The following is a 19,309-nucleotide window of genomic DNA, read 5'->3' as shown; positions in this document are numbered from 1 at the left end:
AGAGCACAGCTTACAGACGCTCATCTTCAAGACGTCCTCCTCCTGGCCTCCTCCTCCATCAAGCCGGACATTGACTCTCTGTCTGCATCAAAGAATCACCAGCCTTCACATTAATTGTTTCACATTGTGATTACTGCAAGTCTTAAGGTTCAATTTACAATTACATTTATTACCATCGATTTTAGGTGTGTTTGTTATTTTTTCGGGTTGGGAGGGGGGTGTGGCCCGCGAGGTGGCCCGAACGTGGCCCAGTGGCCCGCGGCCTGGTTTAGGTTGCCGACGCCTGATTTACTGTAAACAAAACTTGTTAGAAATGTTTCCAGTTCATTTCCGTCCCTTCTTGAATTGGTCCAGCATGGTTCAGATCTGAGTTTAGGCGGGGTTTTATCCCCGATAATCCGTTAATTCCAGCCAGCACGACTTTGGCAGTTTCCGCTCGGCTGCACCCGAACCGGAGTTGGTAGTCGGTAGTTGGAACTCGACCACAGTCGGTAGAGTGACCCGGTTCGAGCAAGATGTGCCGAGGGCGTGGTTTCCCCAGTAGTCGAAATCGCGTAGTTAATTAGGTAAATTGGCTATAGACAAATAGACCCTACGCAATGCGGTTGAAATATTGGCGACCACGGTCGGTTAAACGGCCCACGGAGTTATCTGAGCGATGGCCTACAATTCCGGGGAGTTTGGTGGGAGACGACACAAGCTTTCCCCACCTTGTGGTCGTTCTCGTCACGGACCCACGGCCCACAACAATATATACACGTTTACTTAAATTGTAATGTGCTTATTTGTGGCTGCTGTCAATCTTCCACAATATTTTCTCAAAGTCCAGGAACTGAACCCACCTCTTAACATTGGCCCTTGGTTTCCACATGGTTTTAACTGCCATGGCATTTTCCAGGAACCTAATCCCTGTGATATTGGAGGGTGTACTGTAATATAGTGTGTGTGTGTGTGTGTGTGTGTGTGTGTGTGTGTGTGTGTGTGTGTGTGTGTGTGTGTGTGTGTGTGTGTGTGTGTGTGTGTGTGTGTGTGTGTGTGTGTGTGTGTGTGTGTGTGTGTGCGTGCGCGCATATACATATATGGCTGATATCGGCAATTCTTTGGTAATTGGCAAGGGCTGATTGGAGTCAGTGGTGAGTGCCATTTACTGATTTAAACCTTGAGGATACACACATCCTGGTTTAGCGTGAATTTCAAAAAACAATTTTTTTTAAAAACAACGTTGCATTATAGAGGTTTCAAGGAGATGGGCAAAAACATTATTCGATATAAACAGCTGGCAATCTTATTAAAATACACAATTTGGTGTCTGTCTGACTTTTTTTTGACTGCAATACATTCGGTAGTTACTTCTCCAAATATAACCAAACTTGACAGAGGGACTAAGAGTCACACGATTGAGGTTTGAGCAATTTAATCCGCCCCCCCCCCCCCATCTCCAAGAGGGGTTTTGCGCCTTGCACAAACTAGGTGTTGAGGTGTATAATAGGTTGCAATGGCTCTCATGGAGCACACTTTCTGGATGTAAATGTTTTATAACCACAACTTTTCAGGCAATTCTATCCAATGTACAGCTACATTTTTAAACAGTCGCTATTAAACTGGAAGAAGTTTTGAGGAAACTCGACGTGTTTAAGGCATTCTATACTCCTCCTCCGCAGATGAATGGATCAGAGCAGTCTCAACTTACTCGGCCTCGAGGTAAGTGGCAACAATCTTTATGCAACAAAGCTGCTGAAATGAGTCTTTACGCATGAATGATGAATCCCATTGCCCGTTCGATTTTTCAAGCCATGATCAGATTAATGTGAAGTGGACTGTGTATGGAATGTTTATAATCTATCTTGGGGCCTCATATCTGATTTCTCCTGGCCATGGTTTCAGGTGTGATATCGCTACTGACACCGTTTCGGCACAATTGTGACCTTGATTTGATGCATAACCATAGTCCTTAGGTTAGTTAGCATTGTTTAATACTCAGCAGAGGGAAATTTGGAGAAAATTTGACGTACTTATCCATGGGTAGTGTATCAACTAAGTCGCTGGTCCACACACCTGTTGGTGCTATTATAACCTGTTATCCAGTTGCGTTGTCATGGCTGATTTCTGGTGACATTTATGATCAGATGTCTCCAAACATCCTTATCCTGCACTGCTTTCCAAAGCTCAAGCAGAGACAGCTTGGTTGCAGCCTTTACCCTATCCATTGGGGGCATGATTGCAGTTTTTGGTAATGGATGGGGATGGCACCCCATCCATTACCAATGAGCTTGCTACCACTTGCCAAGCTTGCTGTTCCTTCACTGTTTCATTGGAATGCTCGTTTAAGTGCTTAAAATCAAACGAGCCACTTGGCGAGCACTCGACAAGTTGATTGGTAATGGAACACACCTCTTCTGAACATGTCAATCTTCTCAGTTTACAAGATGTTTATATATTTTTTTTAATTTTAAACAAAGACCAGCCTTTTTACTTTCCTTCTTCACTGTCTGCAGCAGTTTCATCAAGTCCTCTTCACTTTCTGTCAACAGAGTGGTATCATCAGCATAGCTGAGGTTGCCAATACATCTTCCTCCAATCTGAATCCAGTCTCAATGTCATCTAAGTTAGATTTTTCATCAAAATAATTCTAACCACAAATTAATCGGTCAATTCCATCCAATAATAATGGCATAATGATAATAATTATTAACATGGGGGCTGGCAGGATGGCCTTGAGCTGTCATTCTCTCCTCTAAGCTGTCTCGCCTGGGTTTGAATTCCGACCCACCAGTCATTTCCGTGTTTCATCAATGTGTGACATTTCTCGGATGGATGTTAAACTGGAGTCCTGTCTGCCAGCATTAGTTAGTGGACTTCAAAGACCTCACGGTGTTCTTCACGAAGCGTAAGTGAGCTATCGGTGGCACCCTGAACAAATTAGAAATTCCTGCCTTCACCTTAATCGAACATCAGGCCTGGCCAGCCAGTTCATGAGAGACTGGGGCCAAGCTTCCCCCAGTCAACCCCACAATAACGTGGGAAAAAATTGGCAGTTAAACAATAACATTAATCACAAATCGCCGTCCGTATGGTGTGCACTTACACAGAGGACCCAAAAGACCCATTAAGACCCCTTTTACCCTTTTAAACCCTGAGGACCCCTTTAGATCCCATCACCATTTAGACCTTTTATACCCTTTAGAACTTTATAGCCCTTCAAATCCCGATAGACCCCTTACAGCCTTCAAACGGATTAGACAGCTTAGACCCTTGACCATTTGGAGCTTGAGACCACTCAGACCTTTTTATATTACAAATAAATATATCACCAATATTAAAATTAAATTTGTCCACTGTATGTGGACAGTAAAACGACATATGGAGAGGCAAGCAGAGCAAGCCAATCCACACTAGTACATATAAACGTTATAAACAGTAAACAATAAAGAGGACTTGATGCAAACAATACTGTCTGACTTGTGCATAATAATATTCCATTAACCACACCCATTAAGTGTCATTGGCCCTCGGGCAATTGTGGCTGTGGCCCTGCCCCCACCTGGTTGATTGATTGGCATGGTCCTGCCCACTCCTTGTTTCTCTTCACATTACTATGTGCAGTTATGCAGTTATGCTGACCTTTCGTGGAATCCTTTCAAATCGTGAAAAATTTGAGTAGTCATAGACCTTCCCACCATAAAATGCAGGGGATTAATGTTTAAACCAAATCCTGAGCTTAAACTAATTTTGAGTTAAGCTGTCTGGAAAGAAGAAAAAGAAGAATAATTACAAACGGGATATTTTGGATAAGTCAGTTTTGTAACTCAGCAATGTTATCCAAAAGTTTTAATGAGCGTTATTGGATGTGAAATCCTCCACAGACACCTGGTAGGTACTTGATAGGTTTATAAATTTGTATCTTGGTAGATTTTTTTTGAAGATTTGTGTTGTATTCAACCCATGGAGTGTCCATGTCATCTTAACATCGGAAGTCCAGCAACTTCCTGATAACGTCCATCTCAAGCAAAGTCTCCCCAAAAAAGTCAAAATGACTCACCATCGACACATCATCCAAAATGCTTTGTGGTGCACTGTGAGCCAGGATCTACAACAAAGAGGAAAATACAAAAGTAGTAGTCTGTGGTATTTAAAATTACAATTTTTTTTAGATATACAACATGGAACAGAACAAAACAATAGAAAGAGGCAGAAAGACAACAACAGGGTTGAGAGACAAAATAGAGGGAGACTTTGACAAATAAAACATCTGTTGAAGAATGAGGGGTAGGGATGGGGAGGACACACAGGGTAAACAAGATGGATACAGAAGCAAACTCTCACAAAGGACCAAAAAAAATGCAAATTTGGAAAGACATAGGAAGGGGGTGTGGGTATGGTAGTGGGAGGGGTGAACAGGCATTGAAAAGAAAAGATCAACTGTAATACACTCTGCCATAAAAAAAAATTTCACTGAACATGTGTACTAGGTAATGTAATTGATTAAGGACTGCTACAGTATTCAATCAAAGTGCCTTTTTGGCATGAGGGATGTTTAGAACACTTGCTTGCAAGTTTCCTTGGAACATAATGCAATAATTTAATCATTCAGCACGTGCACGTCGTGCACCCTTCCGGTTTTAGATGTGGCATGGGCCATTTTGAGCAAATATGAAACGTTTTTTTTCTGAGACACCAGCGTGTGGATCTTCCAAAATATGTATGACGACTCCCGTTCAGAACCGATGCATTTGCACGAGCCATCTGTGCAATAAGTTTCAAACTGCCCAAAGTACTGCAAATACACTCCCTGGACCTCACAGGATAAGGGTCAATAGTTTTGAGGTGTCTGTGATGCATGGGGCTGTGCTTGTAATCCTGTTCGGTGTCAAATATTTGCATCGCGACACATTCAAGCATGCTTGCAGGGGACAACAGCACGCTGGATGGACCAGGAGACATGGGGCAAGTGTGTTCAGTGACAAATCTAGGTTTCTCCTTGAAAGCATGATGGCCGTGCATGGGTCTACAGAAGACGCAATGAGCGATGTTCACCAGTCTGTGTCCAGGAAGCTGCAAGTTTTGGACGTGGAAGTGGCATGATGTGGGGTGGTATTGCTGAAACCTTTCACACCAACTTGATCAGTATCCATGGAAAATTGATGGCAGATATTAAGGCTTGATGAGATCTTGTAGCAACATCTGTTGCCTACCCTTCAACAACATGGTCCAGGAATCATGTTTGCACAATAATGTTGCTGTTCACAGGGCCAAACAAGAAACGTTCTTCTCAATGCCAATATTAATGTCATGACACCCTGGTCTGTGATCCCACCGGATTTAAATCCAAATGAACATCTCTGGGATATCACTGATCATCACATTTGAACCTTGCAAAGACAACCAGACCCTCTGAGCTGAAACAGGAGCCAATTCAGGTGTGCAATGTTATTACCCAGGTTAAAATTCATACGGTCAATGGGATAATGGGATGACAGTGCAATTCAATGATTGCTACCAAAGGTGGACATACCCAGTATAGAGATTGTTACTTCCGTGTTTGATCCCTATGTGAACCAATGTGGAAGTCATCTGTTCAGTTTTTATTTTTTTAAATCGACCTTTTACTTATTTTTAATAAGGTAGTGTGTATAATCAGGTATGCAAAGAAAAAAAAAATACCACCATTGTATGGGTTACCTTGGTGCATATGAAGTCAACCAGAGAGGGCTCTTCCTCACCAATGTACTCTATAATCTTTTTGTTGATCCAAGGCTTTATTCTCCTCTCCATCAGCGTCTACAGTCAAGGTGGGCAAAGATACAGCGTTCCAAGGTAAGTCATTTTTACATTGCATTTGCTGCTTCCAGTAGTCTAATGATTTTGCAAGATAGACAAAAGTACTGTAAGAGCAAGAATGCCTTGAAATGACAAATCAAAAAAAAATTATTGGAATAAACCACTATTTTCCAATTTAACTCACATCAAAGGCTTGTTATGTCAGGTGTCAGGGACTGGCACCCACTCTCCTCCTACACCACTCCCAACCCCCCCCCCACCCCCCACGAAAAAATAAAATGTGAAGATTAATTCCTTGAAGCCCAACCCTCTCATCTCATCTAACCTAAAACCAACACAGTTCCCCAAACTTGCCAAAATAAGTTACACCTCTTTTTACCTCTGCCACCGAAGGTGTACGAACGTTATGTTTTCACCCGTCTGTCTGTTTGTATGGCTGTGAACAGGATATCTCAAGAAGTTGTGGACGGATTCAGACGAAATTTGGTGGAGAGGTTGGGTGTGTGATGACGATGAAGTAGTGATTAGATTTTGATGAAGATCCGGATACTATGATATTTTTGCGATTCTTCACCATTGAGATGGGGCCAAAAACGATATACAGAACGATATCTTAAAAGTTATGGACAGATTTGTACGAAACTTGGTGGGCAGGTTGCGTTTGTAAGCAGGCTGCATCGATTCAATTTTGGTGAAGATCTGAATCCGGATCCAGATACGAGAAATTTTATTTTTTTTAAGTGATTCTTCACCACTGAGAGATGGAGCCAAAAACGATATGTAGTACGATATTTCAAACTATGTAGATGAGTTGAGGAGGTGACAAGAACAAGCCAATTCGATTTTGGTTCAAATCTAGATCTGGATCCAGCTTATCAGTGGAAAACAAAAAGGAATATGTTCAGCTTGGCAGAGTTACATGCATTACTGAGTGCTGTTCTCGTTTTTGCTTTGTATACAGTCAAGGCTCATGGAAGAGCAAGTGTTACTCCTAGTACACTGAATGGATCAGAATGCAACAAGACAAAAGGAACAGCAGAGAGAGGGGGTAAACATCAACAGCAGAGCTGAAGGCAAGATACCTGGGAAGAAGGAAGGAACAGAGACAAAAAATTTTTCACACTTTCTATCAGAGGAAAGGTTGTGTCAGGCCTTGAACAATACGAAAGTAACAAAATGAATAGCACGAACAATGAACAAATCAACATGAAACATTGCATGGGATACAACAGCAACACCTCGACAAGGCACAACATAAAAACATGATAAATCCGGTTTGGAAAACTCAGCTTTAGTGAGGTGGAAACGAGAGTTCAGATTTGCACCACGTGCGAAAACCCCCAAACCGGAAGACATCGTCATTCGCTTTTCAAACGCCTCGACAGAACCCACTACATGTGACTCAACAACCAGTATATGCCTAGTAATGCTCTTAGAAATAGACTTTTCTTTGCACTAAAAAAGTTTGCTTTTTTTTTTAAGGATATGCACAATCATGAGATAATGAAAATATTTCCAATCTTTTTATCCCAATGCAGATACCAGCATCTGAAAAAAAAATTCCGTCTCAGATTAATTCCTTTCCCACAGCCCAATGCCCCTACTTTTGCTCATTTACCGTATCGACCATGGTCCAGTCCAGGCCATACGCAAACAGCTCAGGCTTGGCTGTCGGGATCTGGTCAATAAGGCTCTTTACGTGCCGCCGTTTTTCTTCATTGGAAATGACAGCACGCGCGGCAGCCACTGGATCCGCGACAGCCTTCTCATCCTCTGAGAAGTCAAGCGGCACAAGCTTTCGCTTACGTGGAGCAGATTCGCCATCATCTTCGTCATTCGAAAATATATTCTCAACCTTCAACTTTTTCCGCTTTCCCAGAGCTGCAGTCTGACCAGGGCTGTTGGTGACTCCAGCTGGTAGCAAACAAGATGAGTATTAAGATGACATATCGTAGTTACCTAGTATATACATAAAAAAAAACAAAAAAAAATAAATTGATCAAGAAAATACGACACCACATATGGCCCCATTTTCCATTCGACACTGAAATACGAACATAAAAAGGGTCCAAACCTAGCTGACCCAGCCGAAGGCTGAGCTCGATGCGCAGCTTCTTCTCTTCCTTTTGGCCCTGCTCAGGTGAATGCTCGTGGGGGATGATGATACCATGTGGTGATTCTGGTATGGGCGTCAGGGGCGATGCGTTCCCACTAGTTGACAACGATGGGGCTGCCCCAATAGGCCGCAGCGTGTCGGCAAAATTTGGTTTGGTCTCGGGCTCTGGCTCTGGCTCCTTCTCTTCTTTGATGCTCGCCTCACCATTTTGCAGCTCCACATCAGGCTCTTTCAGCTCCTCCTTAGCTGGAGCTTCTTCTTCGTGATCCGACTCAACATCCTTGATGGGGGGCGCATTCTCCTTCTCTGCCTCTTGTTCCATTTGCTGAAATAAGTTTAAAACGCACATTATATATGGATGACATTAGCAAGCACTTAAGTTTCAATGTAAATTAAATACACAAATTTTAATTGACAACAATAATACTAGAGTTTAACAGACTGTGGCATAATGGTTCGACCATCAGCTCTGTCTAGTAATTTGGCAGTTTGTGTTCCAGCTCTTCCATTAGCCTTAGACCCGGAGAAAAAGAAAAATAAAATAAAAGAAAATTAAAAAAAAAAAAGACACGAGGTCCTGATAGTTCAGCGAGCACAAACACACCTCTGCCAATAGATCTTTAAATGACCCCCAGATTCACTGTCAGCATGAAAGAAAACATTATCGGCAGGTATTTATATAGGGTTAAAGCTAACAGAATGAATGAACAAATGGATAAAGAAATAAAAAGTGAATGATTACAAATGATCCGCCACTCACCCGCTTTATTTCTCCATCAGGGTCAGGGTGTCCTTCTTCCACAAGGCGACGCCGAACTTCCTCCAATTCCTCCTTTTCTCGTTTGCGGTCTCTATCATCAGACTCCTTCTCTTTTTCCCGGTCCCACATCCTCTTCTGCAGAGCACTACCCCTACCGATTGCAAAGCACAGTACAGGGTACAAACAATCACATTCACATGCTATTGAATGAAAGGGGTGAGGTGGGGTGGAGAAGAAGGAAGCCAACAACACACCCCATACTTTACTTTCCAGAATGTCAAGTGAAACTTCATTCCACAATGCAGTTTTGGGGAAAATGCAAAAAGATGCATCCAATCCAAACGTATGCACAGAAAAAAACCAGTGCTCAGCCCTGAGTCACTTCCAGGACCGTTGTAACTTGCCAATTTGACCAATGCCCAGTCACCAACACCACATTGAAATAGTGATGGACATCAGCAAAAGCTGTAGGTAAGACATGTTGGCCATATACTGCAAACATAAGTAAACTAGAGCTGAGGTGGTGGGGGAGAAAAAAAATAATTAATTAATTGTCACAAAGCACCAATTTGAAGTAACTTGGTGCCAACGTTTCTTCCCAAATCATTTAGATTTGTACACAACATGCAGCATAATGATGAAGGCCAAGGGCTGAGAGCTTATATTCTGCATTTGCACCAAGCATAGAATTCTCATGCAATGAGGAGTGGACCCAAATAATGCACCATCTTGTATGTGACTTTTTATTTATTTTACAGGATCTACAAGATCTTGTTCAGATTTTTTACAGGAATATTTCTTTTTTTTTAATTTATTAATCCTTTATTAATAAATTACACCCTTGTTTATTAATCAGGTTTGGAGCATCTCAGCCATTTCGCTGTCACCACCACCGTTGCATCACGAAAGAGTCCTCGGTGTTCCAATATATCAGCAGCTGCACCTGCAAATCTAAGGATACACTCAGGACCTTTCTGGATTAAGGACCTTTCTTCACCTATCTGGGGGTTTGATTGGAATACCGGGAGGCCTATCGGGCAGTGAGCCAGGCCATTCATCTCGCCGGGTCCGAATCAAAGATGGAACCCAAGCGGACGTTCCGAGATTTAACGAGTGTTGAGCGCTCGAAAACCTTGATATCCTCGAAAAAGGATTTATAACGAGTCTGCCATTCTAAACCAGCGACGTATGGGAATTGGGAGCAAGAGTAGATATTACAATTACAGTATAGCAGCTGCAGTGTCCAAGTTGCAGCATGCAGTTACAGTGTTCGATTATGGCAACAATGTACTTTGAAACTCACAAAGAGAAATATGACCATTCTACAAGCATATCCGATTCATATCTTCAAGAACATTACCACCGCACATACTTGCAAAATACTACAATTGCTTTATTTCACGTGACTGGAAAATATCCGAGTTCTTTTCCGAACTGACAGCCAAAACCAGCTGGACTCTGACTCGGAAGCGCAACTCATCGAGTTTGAGTTTGGTGAAAGCACTATTTTCAGTGCCATTTCACCTGCATAATGAACTACACTGAACTACACTCCTTTACATACCCGAGTATACACTTTCCACCATTGAATGGAAAAAAATAATAATAATAAAAAACCCGAACACGCGATTGTTGTTGATGCAACTTATTTACATGACATCATGGAATACAGATGGGGTGCAAACCTCAGACACAATAATTAGCACAGTTAAGCACCTACAGACACCTTTAATCAGAAGCTTGACACCATAGCAATGGAAGTTATATTTTGGTGCATGCTCAAATATGGTTTCACATGCCTCTCATTTTATGCTTGAATATGCTACAATGATTGCATTTATAAATGTGGAAATGATGGAAAAGTACCGTATTCTCCGGTGTATAAACCGCACCTTTTTCATCGGCAGAGAAGGTAAAAGTTGGGGTTGCGGTTAATACACGGGTATAGCAAAAAAAAAAAAGTCTTAAAAACAATCAATGCTGAATTTCAAATGTATTCCAAATGAACACTTTTATAGCAGTCAGAACTGCTGTTAAAATTTTGAAAATCGGTTCAGGTTATGAGTTTGTACAGCGTTTAATTAACCATGTGCAGAAAGTGAATACGTCACGCTCAGAAACACCGGAGTTTCGGTGCGTGGCGTATATAGAGCCTCACGGCTCTGAAAACGCCATTAAACACAAAAGAAGAACACCTGGTCTTGCATCAAAAGAAGAATTATTCACAATAGCAAGAGTCCAATAATGGAGCACACACCTCAAATAAGCTTGTGTGGCAAGCTTCCCTCGTATGTCATGTTCAAGAGGAAGACACCGCCAAAAGACAAGTTTCCAGCCGGCATCACTGTTCGTGCGCAGCAGAAAGGGTGGATAGACGAGGAACTTGTAGTGGTGACTATCTTTGTACATGCATCATTTTCCACATGAACATCAGTCTAATGCAGGCAAAATTAATCCACCAAGCATGTTCCTAACATGCTAGCAAATGCTGGATAGGGGGTGGGGGGGCGTGGTTTAATACTACGAACAACCAATCAACCCTGAGTCCTTTTATATACGAGGTCAGGAAATGGATTTAAAAGGAAGAAGAAGAATCTCATGAGAGTGAGGAACCACGGGACAGTGACGCTTTAAGAAGTAGCAGTGCTGCTCAGTTCTTTTCGCTTCCTTTGGTCCTCCTCATTCTTCCTAGTTCTCTTTGTTTTCCCTCATTTCTATCTGCGGTTCCTGACTTGCTTCCCGTGGATTACTCATGTCGACCAGATGAACTTTGTTACTCCGCAGGCCTTTGCAATTCGCTCAAAGGTTTCGAGGAACATTAGCTGCATTTCAGTGGAACCACCACCGACGAACTTTCCTATTTCCCGGGCTTGGTATTTTCATCAATTGAAAATAAACATTTGTGACGCATTTCCTGCCGGGATTTTCAACCTGGATTCCGAGGAGCATTGACCACGTGCATGTTGGTTGAACTTTCACTATAACTGCCGTCGGTCGCTACGTTGGCTGAACATCATGTTGACTGGGAGACTGCCGGCATTCATTGGGAGGATGAGAAAGGTTGACTTTCCGATGATCTGTGGCTGGATCATCAAGGTGTGGGAGGAGATACCATTGGATATCATCAAGCATTTCTGAAATGCTGCATCTCCAACAACATGGACGGCACAGAGGACGACATCATTTGGGAGGAGGAGGAGGCTGCAAATGACGGTGACAGCGACGGGGACTTGCTCTACCCCAATACGGACAAGGAATTACATGCCATCTTCGACGAGGATTTTCTTGGCTTGAACTGAAAAGCTTCATCAAATCCACTCGGCCATTTTCAGGGTCATAAATCCACAAGAAATATGTACGATACCGGTATGAATCTCTTTTCTTCCTTTTTCTAGGAACAAAAAAAAAAAATCCTCTTTATAATATTAAAAAATAAGAAAGAAAAATAAAAAAAACTTATTTGTGTCTCTGTCTCTCTCCTTGAAAATGAGAATAAGACTGTTTGACAAAATTAAGAGGACATGGGAGTAAGCATGTTGATACCTCCGTCACTTTGTTCCGTACAAAGTTAACGTTCAAACGTATTTATACCTACTTCAGAAAATAAAATGATCAAGTCATTTTTTTTGAGGGTGAAAAACATGGGTGCGGTTTATACACCGGAAAAGTTTTCATTTTGTAATTATTTATTTTTTTGGGGTGGGTGAAAAACGGGTGCGGTTAATACACCGGAAAATACGGTACACACAATCTGTCAAAAAATGGCAAGACTTACCTCATACACACAGTGGATTTTTGTTCGCCCTATGTGCACATGTGTGGACCCCCAACCCTAGCCCCTTCCCCCACAGTATTTTGTGTGCAAGTGCTGATGGCATTACAAAGGTCGACATAAACTACACGTCTCTGCATGAACGAACCAAAGACATGGCAATTCCATTTCGACAATACACAACAAAATATTTTTCAACAAAGTTAGCTTTCATATTTGGGCTAAAAGTGGAAATAGAAACACTTATCAAGCAATGGGACATTTGACCCAAAGGACCATCTATTTATTGTGTGCAGGCACACAGACGCAGACGCACGCAGTGTAAAAAAAAAAGAAAGAACCATTTCACACAAATGCAATGTACCAAACAATATTTTGCTCCATTTTCATGCCCCTCAACAAAGGCTTGAATAAATATTGGGAATTGAAGTTAGCCGGCTTACCGGTAATACTTCGAATCGTCCCTTTCATCATCGTAATCTTCCAGAAACTCTTTCAGGCGTTTAGCCTCCTTCATCTAGTGAAAGCAGAGTAAATGTTTGAAAGTAGCATCATGACAGAAAAATAAGCAAGTCATTGCTTCATATAAAGAACAAAAGTTTAAGATCAGCTTTCAAAACTGTATCAAGGATAAAAGCGCCAACGTACAATCTCTCTCCGTCGTTCTGCTTCCCTTTCCGATTCCTTTTCGTAATCTCTGGATTTCTTTTTCTCTCTTGCTTCCCAATTTTTTAACCTCTGTGGGATGCGGGGTAAGAGCAAACAATCGAGATCAAAATGTGACATTTACCTTTTTATATGTGGAACAAAAACAGCAAGAAATAAAATTGTGAATCACATGACCAGAACCCTCTTTTCATGAAATATTTCACCTCCTGGTAAGCAGCTTCCTTCTCTCGAAGCTTCCACTCCAACCTACGTCGCTCATACAAGTCATCATCATCTTCTTCCTTTTCCTTCCTCTTTTCTCTCTCACGAGTTTTCTCACTGTTGAAACACAACTTGAGCGAATGAGCAGGGTGGAAGGTGGGGAATAAGCATCGAAGGAAGGAAGCAAACAAGCAGGGCGATGGGGGAGCAAGGACGGAGGCAAGGAGGGTGGGCGATGAGGGAGTAAGGAGGGCGGGCGATGAGGGAGTAAGGAGGGTGGGCGATGAGGGGGCAAGGAGGGAGAGAAAGATAAGAAAATAATACCCTGCAGGACTTGCTCTTTCCCTGTCCCTTTCACGTTGTTCCCGTTCTCTTTCCCTCTCACGCTCCCGCTCTCGCTCTCGTTCCCGTTCCCGTTCTCTCTCACGCTCTCTGTCTCTGACCCTTTCGCGGTCCCGTTCTCTTTCGCGTTCACGTTCTCGCTCCTTTTCACGGTCACGTTCACGTCGTTCTCGCTCTCGTTCCTTCTCACGTTCCTTCTCCCTTTCCTCCCGCTCCCTCTCTCGCTCTTTTTCTCGCTCTTTGTCCCTTTCTTTATCCCGCTCCTTTTCTCTTTCACGCTCCTCATCTCTGTCATCATCATCCTTGTCCTTCTTGCGCTCTCGCTCCTCCTCAATTTTCTACGTTAGAAAAGAGGAGAGGAAAACATTTACCATTCCTTGAAACAGAAAAATTGGCAACATAGACCTCAGATCTACAAAATATATCTTCTGCACGCAATTTTAAAATTACATTGTCCATAAGCTGCAATTTTATTAAAACTTCACTGAAGAAAAATTGAAAAACTCATTTGAAACAACAAAAAAAAAGGAAAAAAAAAATTACAATGTGGATCAATCTTTGTTAGGCAACCAAATGTCCTGGTTCAGATTTGGCAGTATTTATGTGAAAGTGGTGCTGGGATGCAGACAGTGGGCAGTGTAAGACCAAGAGCCACTTGAGAAGCTCAAATGCCATCAGTGGTCAGTCACGGGTCAAGCCATGACGTGTACACCCCTAAATCCCGTGGCGTGCAGTTACGTGTGACACGCTGATAACTTGGGAAGCGAGTGGGGCGGCGATCCAGCTGATGTGCAGGCTAGCGCAGCCAACCAACACGATGCCTACAGATCATGATGCTAGGGGAGAATCACATTATACCAATAAAACATCAGGCACATCATCAAACCGATCAATTTACGGGAACACAACATCTGTACAAGAGAATGTCTTCCTTACAAATACATTTTGCCACTTAGATTCCCAGTGTGCCTGGGCAGAGATTCCTTGTTGAGAGCCCCCTGGAAACCAAGCATCGATCAGAGTGGTAGTGGAGCAAGTAACACGCAAAACAAACGCATAAGAATCAGTGCAAATTTAAACAGGAAATCAAAATTTGCTCACCTGGAAAAGGTCAACCCAACGCCGACAGAACGCCAAGTGTGGGGTGTGTGGTTTGTATGTGTTAACATATCTATAAAATTTGCAGTGCAAGGGTGCTTGACAGGAATAGTCAGCGTAAGTAAAGCAGAGCGTTCCGCAGAGAGCGAAGTGAAGAGCTGTGTGTACTGCAGATAATGACATGAAACGAAGCATTCACACTGGAAGGGAGAGATTAGGAACAGTTTCACATGGAGATGTTAGCATGGTGTTGTAAGTGGGTGGTGACGTGCTCAAATGTTCAAACATACCTTGTCCAAATTCTCGCATTGAAGAACAGACCCTCCCAGCCCCCCCTAATGGGCACCCCCTGCTCTAACCTTTCAAGTCACGCCATACCTGTGCAGGACCTGTGTCTCCCTATCAGAAACATGCAAAGCCCAGAGGCAGTGCAGAAAATGTTCTGCTGATACTATCCAGATTATGAAAAAGTGAAGGTGGAGAAAGTGGAAAATATTTGGTGCAACTTTAACTACAACCAAGTGAGCAAAGACATTGCAAATGTGTTTTCTTTTTTTTTGGTGCCCACGTTTGCCAGCTTTGCATGCCCATTGCAGAGAGTGCCCATTTTACAAGAGAAGAGGTAAGCCGGTACTTACAGAGCTCCCGGCATCAGCTCAGCTCGACAAGCAGAGAGGCTGTTTCTTGCTTTATGTCACACCCACTGATCTCTAACATAATAATGGAGTCAATGAACAAGCCAACTATTAAAAGACGGCCGCGTCTGCATTGAAGCAGATAACTTTTCAAAGCAAACTAGCTTTGTTTACAATGAATGTTACTTTTCATAATCCACCCGCAAACAAAATGTTTAAAAACCAAATTGGAATCCAAAGTTAGCGGATGTTGAAAAGTCCCAAGTGAACTGCACTTTGGCGAACATGCAATTTATTTGAAAAATAAAAAAAAAATTGTCCAAATTGCACCTGCTAGCAGAACAATGTATTTAGTTTTACTGATGATGCAGCAAATTGTCTATTCCTTCTCTTTTTTTATGTAACAAACTACAACAGAAAAAGGGACAAGAATTACCATGTGTGTGTCACGAAACTTGCTTATCTCGCGGGAAATGAGGTCCTTCTTTTCATCCTCAATTTCCATGTTGTTTATATCCTGCAAGCAGGTCATACGCCAGAATCACGAAGGAGGACAAAACTCGCTGTACGATTCACCACAGATTAAAAGACAAGAGCCATGAAAAAGACAAACAGCTGGATCACCTCCTCCTTTTTTTCTCGACGACGACGTTTGGGCTGTAGGTCAGAGGGCAGCGCATTGAGCTCACTTGCATATTCTCGCACCAGGGCATCTAGTGAGGCCTTCACCAAAGCATCCTGTTTTTGACTGTCATCATCGAGTTCTTCCTCATTGTCAGACTTCTCCTTCCCCTCCTCCTCTTTTTTATCAGGCTGCACAGGCAAATAAGACCAAGGCACAATACCAGCTGAACAGCAGCTAATAGATAGTTGACTGCCTTGACTGCTGATTGCAAACAGCAGCAATATTTGCATGCTGTCAGATATTATCACAACACGTACCTTTTGAAAACAATTCGACATAATCTGAAAAGCTCCCTAAATAAATATTAATAGGAAGAAACAAAGTAAACTAGAAGGGCATTCGGTAGAGAGCATATCTCTGCCACATAATACCTGATCCATGAGAACATATCGGGCGCAACACATTTTTGAAATATCATGCTATACAGTACTATATCGTTTTTGGCCCTATCTCTCAATGGTGAAGAATAACTTTAAAAATTAAATAACTGTCGTATCCAGATATTCACCAAAATCGAATCAATTCATTCTTGCCACACACCCAACCTGTCCTTCAAGTTTCGTTAGAATCCATCCACAACTTTTTGAGATATTGTGCTATATATCATTTTTAGCCCTCTTTCTCAATGGTGAAGAATCACTTTTAAAAATACCCCCAAGAGGGAGTGCCGGTCATCGCTGCCAGAATTCGAAAGTAACTCTGTGCCAGACTTGAATAGGGGCAGTTCATAAAGTATGTACGCTCTACTTCCGGGTTTCAAAACCACTCACCCCCCTCCGGATGCAGGCTAGTGACCACCCACCCACCCCCCTATGTATGCAGGCTCGTGACCACCCACCCACCCCCCTCATACATCGCGAATCGCTTGCAAAACCAGCAGTTCCTTATGAACCGATGTTTGTAAGCCACGACGATGCAGTCCCTAGCGGCGTAAATTACCTTTTTCTTTTAATATCACAGCACGTCAATTTTGAAAATAAAAACCAATGTCACTCGCAGGGTGACCCGTATCTTGCCAAAAGGTGACCACGTGTGACTTCTTTAAGGTCACACTGAGGTGAACAGAGCTGCTATCCACCAGGAGCGACTCCTTGAGGAATATCTGCCTACGAGAGATTCCGATGAGAATCGTTCTTCAGAGTAACCATGAAAAAAAAATCCATTTTTTGTCATGACGTTATCAAATGACGTCATAGCGTCAAACTTGTTACAGATCTGGAAAGCACTCATCAAGGGTTTTCATACGAGGTATTACACGATATGGTACCTACGATTTCAAAATTTGACCTTGGGGTCAAAATATTTTGACCTTAGGCGCTAACCATGAAGGTCAAGGCCAATCGCCACCAAAAACTAATCAGCTGAGTGCCAGACCATATACTACATTCCTATAAAGTTTGGAGATGATTCGATTAAAATTACTCAAAAAATAAGGGTTTTGGCGACCTCCATGATTTACCGCAAAGTGACCTTGACCTTGACCTTTATGTGTGCTGAAGGGTATTGTAATAATACTACGATATGTGTACCCACAAGAGTTTCCGATGAGAATTGTGCTCTACAGAGTGATATAAAGGTGAAAAATCCAATGATTATAGACAAACAAACAAAAAAATAAACCAATGTCACCCTCAGGGTGACCCGTATCTTGCCAAAAGGTGACCACGTGTGACTTCTTTAAGGTCACACTGAGGTGAACAGAGCTGCTATTCACCAGGAGCGACTCCTTGAGGAATATCTGCCTACGAGAGTTTCCGATGAGAATCGTTCTACAGAGTAACCATGAAAAATATGCGTTTGCCTCATAACGTCACCAAATGAGGTCATAATGTCTCAAGCTTGACATATCTAGAAAGCACTCATCGAGATGTTCAATTTGAGGTACTACACGATATGGTTCCTAAAACTTGAAAATTTGACCTTGGGGTCAAATACGTTTGACCTTAGGCGCTAACCATGAAGGTCAAGGCCAATCGCCACTAAAAATTAATCAGCTGAGCGCCAGACCATGAACTATATTCCCATGAAGTTTGAAGACGATCCGATCAAAATTACTCAAAAAATAAGGGTTTCGTCGAATCCCCTGATTTGCGACAAAGTGACCTTGACCTTTGACCTTGACCTTCAAAATTTGTGCGCTGAAAGCGACCTCTATAGGCCTCTGATATGCGAAGTTACAAAAATTTCCAATGATAACTGTGTTCTGCAGAATTTTTTATACGTGATTACAGACAAACAAAAAAATATAATTTTCATGAAAAATCCGTTTTTTCGTCATGACGTCATCAAATGACGTCATAGCGTCAAACTTTTGACAGATCTGGAAAGCACTTATCAAGCGCTTTCATATGAGGTATTACTCGATATGGTATCTAAGATTTCAAAATTTGACCTTGGGGTCAAATATGTTTGACCTAAGGCGCTAACCATGAAGGTCAAGGCCAATCGCCACCAAAAATTAAGCAGCTGAGCGCCAGACCATGAACTATATTCCCATGAAGTTTGAAGACGATCCGATCAAAATTATTCAAAAAATAAGGGTTTCGTCGACTCCCCTGATTTGTGACAAAATGACCTTGACCTTTGACCTTCAAAATTTTGTGCGCTGAAAGGGACCTCTATAGGCCTCTGATATGCGAAGTTACAAAAATTTCCAATGATAACTGTGCTCTGCAGAATTTTTTATACGTTTTTACAGACAAACAAACAAACAAAAAAATAAAATAAAATAAAAAACATACAAGCTGACTAACATATCTTGCAAAAACTTCGGGCCGTTCATAAAGTCCGTACAAAAAAAAGTATTAAAAAATTAAGAACCGGAACTCTCCGAGACAAATATTACATTTGAAGCTTTTGTCAGATTTAACGAAAACAATGGAACACAAGTTTATATGCACACTTACTTTCATTTATGACATTAACATTGTTGTGAATGTCAATTTGTACTTTTATTATCTTGCCAAAACTTCGTTTTGGCAAGATTAAAAAAAATAAAAAAATAAAAAAATAAAAATAAAAAACTTACCAAGTAACAGATCTTGCAAAAACGAAGTTTTGGCAAGATAATAAAAGTACAAATTGACATTCAAAACAATGTTAATGTCATAAATGAAAGTAAGTGTGCATATAAACTTGTGTTCCATTGTTTTCGTTAAATCTGACAAAAGCTTCAAATGTAATATTTGTCTCGGAGAGTTCCGGTTCTTAATTTTTTAATACTTTTTTTTGTACGGACTTTATGAACGGCCCG

The 19,309-nt window shown here is 41.9% G+C and overlaps 1 protein-coding gene across 9 annotated transcripts in view; it reads right to left on the bottom strand.

Annotated features, from left to right (window-relative positions):
* The window catches only part of RBM25 (RNA binding motif protein 25), a 59,450-nt gene that overhangs the window by 6,895 nt on the left and 33,246 nt on the right, over window positions 1–19,309 (bottom strand). For all 9 annotated transcript variants that reach the window (XM_085896156.1, XM_085896157.1, XM_085896158.1 and 6 more), the window contains 11 exons: window positions 15,996–16,184; window positions 15,808–15,888; window positions 13,621–13,976; window positions 13,299–13,413; window positions 13,075–13,164; window positions 12,870–12,943; window positions 8,655–8,805; window positions 7,853–8,219; window positions 7,397–7,692; window positions 5,680–5,778; window positions 4,040–4,087 (listed from right to left, as the gene is read on the bottom strand). In XM_085896156.1, the coding sequence (XP_085752282.1) occupies window positions 4,040–4,087; window positions 5,680–5,778; window positions 7,397–7,692; window positions 7,853–8,219; window positions 8,655–8,805; window positions 12,870–12,943; window positions 13,075–13,164; window positions 13,299–13,413; window positions 13,621–13,976; window positions 15,808–15,888; window positions 15,996–16,184 (1,866 nt within the window). The remainder of the gene's footprint in view (window positions 1–4,039; window positions 4,088–5,679; window positions 5,779–7,396; window positions 7,693–7,852; window positions 8,220–8,654; window positions 8,806–12,869; window positions 12,944–13,074; window positions 13,165–13,298; window positions 13,414–13,620; window positions 13,977–15,807; window positions 15,889–15,995; window positions 16,185–19,309) is intronic.

Source organism: Eptatretus burgeri, chromosome 9 (genome assembly GCF_056783735.1).
Source record: "Eptatretus burgeri isolate ZD-2024b chromosome 9, Ebu_testis_v1, whole genome shotgun sequence".
NCBI lineage: Eukaryota > Metazoa > Chordata > Myxini > Myxiniformes > Myxinidae > Eptatretus > Eptatretus burgeri.
Note: the sequence above shows the minus strand (reverse complement) of the source record. Positions and strands in the feature narration are given on the sequence as shown.